The 8888-nt window shown below is 34.8% G+C and overlaps 1 protein-coding gene across 1 annotated transcript in view; it reads left to right on the top strand.

The window, feature by feature from the left end:
• Window positions 1-8888, top strand: part of IPO11 (importin 11) — a 227213-nt gene that overhangs the window by 12969 nt on the left and 205356 nt on the right. Inside the window, exons 4-5 of the mRNA XM_012664506.1 lie at window positions 2326-2398; window positions 4160-4363. Of these exons, the coding sequence (XP_012519960.1) occupies window positions 2326-2398; window positions 4160-4363 (277 nt within the window). The remainder of the gene's footprint in view (window positions 1-2325; window positions 2399-4159; window positions 4364-8888) is intronic.

The raw sequence follows: 8888 nt of genomic DNA, 5'->3' as shown, positions 1-8888 counted from the left end.
TAATCTGCTGTCAGTGAACCCTCTCAGAAGCAGAAATGCTTTTTTTGTCATTATGCTTTAATCTGGATATTTTCCACTGACCTGTCTTCCAGTTTGTTACTTTTATTTCACTTTTTTTTTTTTTTATCAGCTCTAGGATTTCCCTTTGATATTTAAAAAAAATAGATTCCAGTTGTCTGGTGAAATTCTTCACCTTATTTTCTTGAATATGTTTATAATTATTTAAAGTGTGATTTCGCTAACTACAATGTCTGCTCCTGTTTTTATGTTTTGGTTTCAGTCATTTTTTCCTATTTGTCGGTATGCTTGGTAAATTTTGATTGAATGCTGAACATCATGTAGTTAAAAATTGGAGGAGATTTGAGTTGTGTTATCTTTCTGCAGAGAGAATTTAATTTTCTTTGAGCAAGCAAATAGAATATGACTTCAACCTTGATATAGTTGAGGGTGATCTCTTTCTCGTTTACTGTTAATTCCAGGTTTCAGCCTCCCTGAGGTTTCAACTGCAAGTCTTGGTTGTTTACCACCCTGTTTCGGTGGGCTGTGAACTTTAATTTTTGTCTCTTTTTTTTTTTTTTTTTTTTTGAGACAGAGTCTCACTCTTTTTGCCTGGGCTAGAGTGCTGTGGCGTCAGCCTAGCTCACAGCAGCCTCAAATTCCTGGGCTCAAGCGATCCTTCTGCCTCAGCCTCCCGAGTAGCTGGGACTACAGGCATGCGCCACCATGCCTGGCTGATTTTTTATATATATTTTTAGTTGTCCAATTAATTTCTTTCTATTTTTAGTAGAGATGGGGTCTCGCTCTTGCTCAGGCTGGTCTCGAACTCCTGAGCTCAAACAATCTGCCCGCCTCGGCCTCCCAGAGTGCTAGGATTACAGGCGTGAGCCACCGCGCCCGGCCAGATTTTTGTCTCTTTTGCACTGTAAGACCTGCTGAAATCTCTCCTTCGCTCTTTAGTTTCCTAGCTGCTGCTTTCAGCTTGATTTCTTGTGGACAGATACCTAAAGGGGAAAAGTACTAATAATTCATCACAATTTATTCCCTTCTCTGAGATCTAGATCCTTCAAGTCCTGGCTGCCTGGGTTGTTTTTAGATCTTGTATTAGTTTCCTAGGGCTGCTGTAACAAATTGCCACAACTTCGTGGCTTAAGAGAACAGAAATTTATTCCCTTACAACTCAGCAGACAAGTCCAAAATCAAGGTGTTGGCAAGGCTGGGCTCCCTCTGAAAATTCTAGAAAAGAATTTTTCCATGTCTTCCCAGCTTCTGGTGGTGACTGGCAATCCATGGTGTTTCTTGGTTTGTAGCTGTATTACTCTAATCTCAGCCTTCGTTGTCACATGACCTTCTTTCCTGAGTCTCCTCTGTGTCCAGATTTTCCTCTTTTTATAAGGATACTAGTCATTGGATTAGGGCTCAGTCGAATTCAGTATGACCTCATCTTGACTTGATTACATCTGCCAAGATTCTATTTCCAAATAAGATCACATTCAGAGATACCTGGGTTTAGGACTTGAGCATTTCATTTTGTGGGGACACAATTCAGCTTGCAACAGATGCCTTCACCTTTTTTTTTTTTGAAATTGAATGCAACTTTTATAGCTGATCTTGTTGGGATGATTTGTCTTCATACTGGCTATTCCATGGTAACCAGAATGGAAAACCTTAAAATGAGGCTTTAAAATTTAATTAAAAAATAAACAGTAAATTCATACACTTTAGAACTCAACCTGTGTAAGATCTTATACAGTGAATATTCTTCCCTCTGTCCTTTAGCTTTCTAGTTTTCTTTTTCATATGCATTCAACATTATTAGTATTGTGTTTCTTCTTTCCAGAGATGTAAAATGAAAGGTTTTAAACTAGTGGATTTCTAGTAAGTGCTCTGATTATTATTTCTAATAAATATGCTCTGATTCCAAATCTTTTTCCCTATAACCTCACTCAAATTTTATGAAAAAAGCCAGTGGAAGAGCAATACTTACTTACATAGATTTTTCTTTTAGCCAGGCATTAAATTTTTTTGTAGGCAACTATTTTTACATCAACAAAATCATATTATCATGTAATCATCAAAATATCATATTAATTACTCTGAATTTGTCTTATTTCCTATGGTTCCTATTTATTCAGTTGTAAAAGAATTGTATGCTTTGACTTACTTAATGTGCCAGTATTCAAGTAATGGAAAAATACTATTTGTTTACCAAAACCAATCAGTGACACAGGTTTAAAAAGCTTTTTCATTGTTAAAATTCATAGTAGTGTTGACCTGAATTTATTATTAGGTGGCATTCTTTTGTATAATAAACATGCCTTTTTACAGTGCTCTCTCAGAGGAGGAGAAAACTACTTTGCGTGCAGGGCTCATCACCAACTTCAATGAACCGATAAACCAGGTTAGTGAGAAAATGAATGATAATTATTTTTTACTCTTTCTCTTCTCTTCATTTTTGCTTCTTTTCCAAACTAATTTTGTTTCCTGGCACTAAAAATAAAATCTTACTTACTACGCTGATTTTATTTATGATGTTTATATACACTTTGTTGGTTTTTAAATTTCAAGATCCAGTTGTAGCTGTTAAGAATTTTGGCTAGATTTGGCTATTATTGAAAACTCAGAAGTTGTTTTAAGGTATACTTGTATACTTTTTAGTTTTTCAGTTTTTGAGCCAGTATTGAAAGCAAACCTCTATGTACAGTCATGTGCCACCTAATGACATTTTGGTCAACAATGGACTGCATGTACTGTGGTGGTCCCATGGGATTTTAAAGGAGCTGAAAAATTCCTATTGCCTAGTGATACCATAGCTGTTCTAAAGTTGTCGTGCAACACATTACTTGATAATTTGTGGTGATGCTAGTGTAAACAAGTCTACTGTGCTGCCAGTCATATAGAAGTGTAGCACATATAATTACTGTATACTCTATGATGTTCGTACAACAATGGAATTGCCTAATGACACATTTTTCAGAACATTACCTCTGTTGTTAAATGATACATGGCTATGTTTATAGTCTTACTGCATAGGGATTAATTTTGATGATTTGGATTATCTTCCCTGCCACTTTTTAAAAAAAGACCACAGGATGGCTTCAGGTTTTTGTCTATTTCCTACATCCATCACATTTTCAATATTCTTACTACTCTGTGGCAGATACATAGTAGATTATACAGTTTTATTTTTTCTTTCTCTTATAGTGAAGTTTTTCTTCTCCAAATAAAGTAAGTTTTCCTTATGGGTATAAACATTCTTAAATTTTTCCAAGATAATTTATTATACTTGATTCTTTTAACTCACATATTAAAGTACACTGTATTTGACAGTATTTCTGATGCAGTTTTATCTTGACCTGTTTAAATGATCTTGGTTCTCTGCCTTGCATTTCCTAGACAGAGGAGATGAGGGATAATGGAAAGAAGGGCGTTAATTCTCACTGGGGCAGGAGGTGGTTGGGAAGGGTTGGGTTGAGAGGTAAACCAATGCCTAGCTGTTATGTCAACTAACATTTGGGAAACACTGACTTGTACAAATATCATTATTTAAATACCTAATATTTGATGTTCATTTCTACTCTTCAGTCAGTAGTTCTTAAACTTAGTGGTTGCAGGACTTCCTTATACTGCTAAAATTAAAGACTTCAAAGGGTTATATCTGTTCATATTTACTGTTTTAGAAATTAAAGCTGAGAAATTAAAAAATATTAGTTATTTAAAAAATAATGAAACCATACTTGTTGACATAAATGGCATTTTAAAAATGAGCAATAAATTAGTGAGAAGGATGGCATTGTTTTGCATTTTTGCATCTCTCTTTAGCATGCGGCTATTTAAAAGAAGACATCTAGATTTTCATATCTGCTTGTTTACTCTGTTGTGATATACTATTTTGGTAGAATTTAGATGAAGAAAACCTAGTTTGAAACTGACATGTAATTGGGAAAGGGAGGACCTCATAGACCCCCAGAAGGGTTCTAGGCCTCCCAGGGGTCCATGAACCACACTTTGGAAAACACTGTCTTAAGCAGTCATTTGGTGAAATTTTGATTATTTTTGTTAAATGAATAATTAACCACAAAGGTAATTTTTGACTATGAATGCATTCCTTATCCATTGACTTGATTTCATGTGTTTATTTCTGATAATTTTTTCTTTCTAGATTGCAACTCAAATTGCAGTGCTGATCGCAAAAGTTGCTAGATTGGATTGTCCCAGACAGTGGCCCGAACTGATTCCCACTCTTATAGAGTCTGTTAAAGTCCAGGATGATCTTCGACAGCACAGAGCGTTACTTACCTTCTATCATGTTACCAAGACACTGGCATCTAAACGACTCGCTGCTGATAGAAAATTATTTTATGATGTAAGTGATTTAACATAGTAAAATTTGATTATAAAAATTGTGCTATTTGTATAAAGATAACTACAGTTTTACTTCTGTTAATATTTTATTGAAAGATTATGAATTCTTTTTAATTTTACACTGGGCAGTGATATGAATGGAAAGATCACTTAGTTGCCAATGAGGAAGATTGGTTGGTAGGGCACAGTCTGAAGGCAAGGGGATCAGTTTGAGCCCATTAGAGTAGTTCGGATAAGATGATAAATCTCCTAAATGAAACAGTGGTAAAGGGAACAATAAAGTGGGTATAGAGTTGACATTTAGGAAGTAGAGTTTACATATCTAGGTAATTGATGCATGTAGGACAGATGTAGGAAGAAGTCGTCTAACAAAACTGGGAGGTGATAGCCCTTTATCAATTGTTCTTGCACCATTTGTTGAAAAGATATTTCTTTCTCCATTTGCTTGCTTTGGTGCTTTGTATTTAACTATGTTTGACCTTTCAAAATAGTCATTTTCATATTATTCAACCTAATATTTTGGACTGCACCATGTAGTAGTACTAGTGAATCTTGAAGTATTTTTAATAGTGTTCTTGCTTACCTTTGGTATGTGTAGAGAAATTAAAGGTGTATAATTTGAAATCTTATATGATCAAACTCAAGAAAACTATTTCAGGTGTGTTCTGAACCATGTTGCTCTGCAGAAAAAATAGACTAACGTAGTGTTTGTATAAAGATTTTTTTTTGTCTTTCTTTTCTTTAGGCAAATGCACCATATTTATTGCTCTTGCTTTTCCCCAATGAGCAGGCTTTTCTCTGGGAGCTTCCAGAGTTCCTTGTGCTTATAAATTTAGCATGTGGTCTTAAACAGTCATTCTCAGGCCTCCTTTCTTCTGACTTCTACTCTGCTCTCTACTTCACCTTCCATGATTAGAGATGCTTCATTCTTAAAGAAGGAGATAGCTTAGTCCTATGTGGAAAGGAATCAGTGAAGAATATTCAGCCTGTAGAAGAGAGAGGATCTAATGGAGGGAGACAAGTGAAGAGAGAGTTCTAGGAAAAGAGAAAGTTCTAGAAGAAAATACGTGTCCTGGTTTGATTCATTTTACATTGCCTTTATCTCTCCATCAAGAGTTGGCCAACTTTTTGTCTCTGAAGAGTCTGTTTTGTCCAGGATTCTCACTAATGTGTCTCATTTTTGAAAATGGACTAGGGAAGGGGGATAGGGAAGAGCTGTTTTCCATGTTAAAGACATTGGTTTTCAGTCTGTCACAGATTGAGAGGTTTCTGAGCCACACCTTTGTAATCCTCACTTTGAGCATATGGCTTGGCAGTCTGCATTTTTATTAATAGCATTTGTTGTCCCAGTATTAGTGATGAATTATGTGACTTTGATTTAAAGTTTTTCTGGTGCTAACTTTTCTTCAGGGAAAATTATGAGGACAGTGGTCTTGAGGCTAAAAAAGTTTAAGACTATTTGATGCTTAAAGAAATAAAACTTACTGTAATGGTTTGCTTTTGATACTTCAAGGAGTTGAGGCTGTGTGCTTTTCTGTTAAAGTCACTAAGCACTCAGTTGGTGGCACTGTTTCCTTTGGTTTAGAATGAAAATTTAACTACTTGGGGTTTTCATGAACCAGTCTCTAAAATGTTTCATTAAATAGTTTATTTTCAATATGTCTCACTGAATATTCCTTTCCCTCTCCACATTTTTTAGAAGAAAATGTAGAAAAAATATTTTTATTTTTCCTATTTATTTGCTTCATTACTTTCTCTGTTCCAGAGGAGGCTTCTATAAGCCTTTATCAGTTGATGTTTTCTGGAACAGATAGAAGGTTTTATGCAGAGCTCGTGGATATACGATAGTTAACAGTGGTTTCTTCCTGTGGTACTTTCCTTTTTATTCTGGTGGTTTCTTCCTTCTTTACCTGTTTCCCTTTTTTTTTTTTGCTGTCGGGCTGGAAGGTGTTAAAAAAAAGTTACACTTATTAAAGATGGAAAGACAGACTTTATTCATGGGGGAACTACTACAATGGGGTTTTTGCAGTAGGGGAGAGAGATTGGGCTCAACTCTGAATACAAGGAAAAGTGGGAATATATAGCCAAGAAGCAGGGTTACAAAAAGAATAGGGGGGATGTTTGTGGATTGAAAATTACTAAGAGGAAATATCAGAGGTGAGGGGGTTTCTGGCTAAACTGACTTGACAGGATTCTTGTTGAAGGCCACCTGATTAGATAATAAGGGAATCAGATGTTGAGGACTGGGGATTCTGGCTAAACCAACTTAGTAAAATTCTTGCTAAAATTGAGTGATACGAAGATAGACATTTTAGAAGTCCAAAAGTTGAAGTCTATTTAGGAAGAGGATTCAGAAGAGCCTGACTAAAGTTTGGTCAAGGGGAGGATCTTTGTTAAAAGATAGAGCTGTTTCTTCTTCTTCATTCCAATTATCTCTATTCCTGCAGAGGCCTTTTTATAGTCTAGCTAAAAAGGATCTTGAATTGGAGCTTTAATAGATTGCTTATATCCTTAACTAGGTGCTTAGCTCCAGACCTGGAGTATGAAGCATAGGATATTAATTAAAAAAAAAAAAAAAAAAAAAACTTTTTAGAGATGGGGTTTTGCCATGTTGCCCAGGCTTGTCTCAAACTCCTGGCCTCAAGCTACTCTCTGGCCTTGGCCTCCCAAAGTGCTAGGATTACAGGTGTGAGCTACTGCACCTGGCCCAAATGTTTCTTAACCTAAATGAGTGGGACCAGAAGTGTTTCACATTTTTTTGGATTTTGGAATATTTGCATTATTCTTAGGTTGAACATCCCAAATTCAAAAATCTGAAATTTGAAATGCTCCAATAAACACTTCTTTGAGCAGTGCTCAAAAAGTTTCAGATTTTGAAGCATTTTGAATTTTCTTATGTGGGTTGCTCAATCTGTAGTTCTTTCATACTAAGTACTACTTTTCAGGGCCAGAAGGAGGGAAGAATTAATGGATCAAGATCTAACTTTGCCATTAATATCTATAAACCTCATTACATTGTTTATTTTTGTGAGAAGTAGAGATGAAAATTTCAAACACAGATGAAAGTTGCTTAGGGTGGAATGGAGTGGAATCTTTGATTACCTGAATTACTGCACTTTCTCACACATTTGATTTTAAAGTCAAATTATAAGTGGAGAAGATGATGATTTTATGGAGCAAAATAGAATTTTATTTCAATGACTTTGATTCCATCATGATGAAATACTTCCTTTCATCCAATCTTATGACCATAAGAATCTTTGGTACAGTACTCAGAGATGTTCTTTGATATTTTTTGTTCTTCTGGGATGAGTGGAGAAGATTTTCTATTTATTATGTATACTATAATTGGCACTGTGTGTATGCAGGTGGTAGAATTCTATAAAGGAATGTTCTCCTGGTAACAGAAATAGTACCTGAAAAAATTATAACGGTTAAAACAGTTTTGCCCATTTGCCACCATCATTATAAAATACTTTAAAAATAAATGGGACATGATTTCAAAATACTATGCTCATGTGTAGGGTAGTAAGTTCTCCCTTAATGTTTTCCTTCTTGAGCCTGTGTTATGTTCCATTTGGTCAACTCTTTTTTTCAAGCTTAATCTTATTTTTAATTGAGGAACTAGGGAATGATTACCATCACCATCTTTTTTTTTTTTTTTCTTTTTTTAAGTCTGGTGTGCAGTGGTAGTGGAGGGTATTGAGAATTAGATAAAAGGTTCAATGGCTCTTATGACTAGTGAATGGGACCAGTTCCAAATTACATATAAATATTACTTACATATATGTATATATATCTGAGAAAAACATTCAGTTTATATTAGCTATATCTTGCATGGGTACTCTATGCAAATAATAGAACAAAAAGGATACATTTTTCTGTTGAATGGTGTACAATAGAGGTGGTACTTCCTGAAGAATTTGTTACAGGAGATGCTAATTCAAACAACTCATTACATTCATATTTATAATAGTATTCACCTGGGGGAGTGTGTGGAAATATTTCATATTTTCGTAGTCATGAAAAGAAAATTTTACCATTATCAAATTATTATATTAAGCTTTTGGAGAACAGGATTTACTGTATTGATACTGAACATATGGGATAGTATCTACTTAAAAATAGTTTACATTTTGACATCAGAGAGTTTAAATAGAACTTAATTATACAAATAATGCTTATCTCTTTTATTAAATTACTATGTACCTGATTGCTAGTTACTATGTCACATAGAGGCATGAGAACATAGAGAGTAATATCTCAGGTTCTGAACACTTTCCCTGGGTTCAAATCCCGTCTTTGCCTCTTATTAATCATGCTGTTTGCTCTTGGGCAAGTTACTTAATCTTTCTATGCCCACTCAATTTTCTTATTGTAAAAGAGGAATGATAATATCTGCTTTTCAGATTGTGATGATTAAATACATTGATATAGACAGTGGTCTGAGTAGTGCTTAGTGCAGAGTAGGGTTTAACAAATATCTGTTGTTATTCTGTTAATATTATATTATTTATCATATATGT

The sequence above is a fragment of the Propithecus coquereli genome, unplaced genomic scaffold (assembly GCF_000956105.1).
Source record: "Propithecus coquereli isolate 6110/MARCELLA unplaced genomic scaffold, Pcoq_1.0 Scaffold9, whole genome shotgun sequence".
Classification (NCBI taxonomy): domain Eukaryota; kingdom Metazoa; phylum Chordata; class Mammalia; order Primates; family Indriidae; genus Propithecus; species Propithecus coquereli.
Note: the sequence above shows the minus strand (reverse complement) of the source record. Positions and strands in the feature narration are given on the sequence as shown.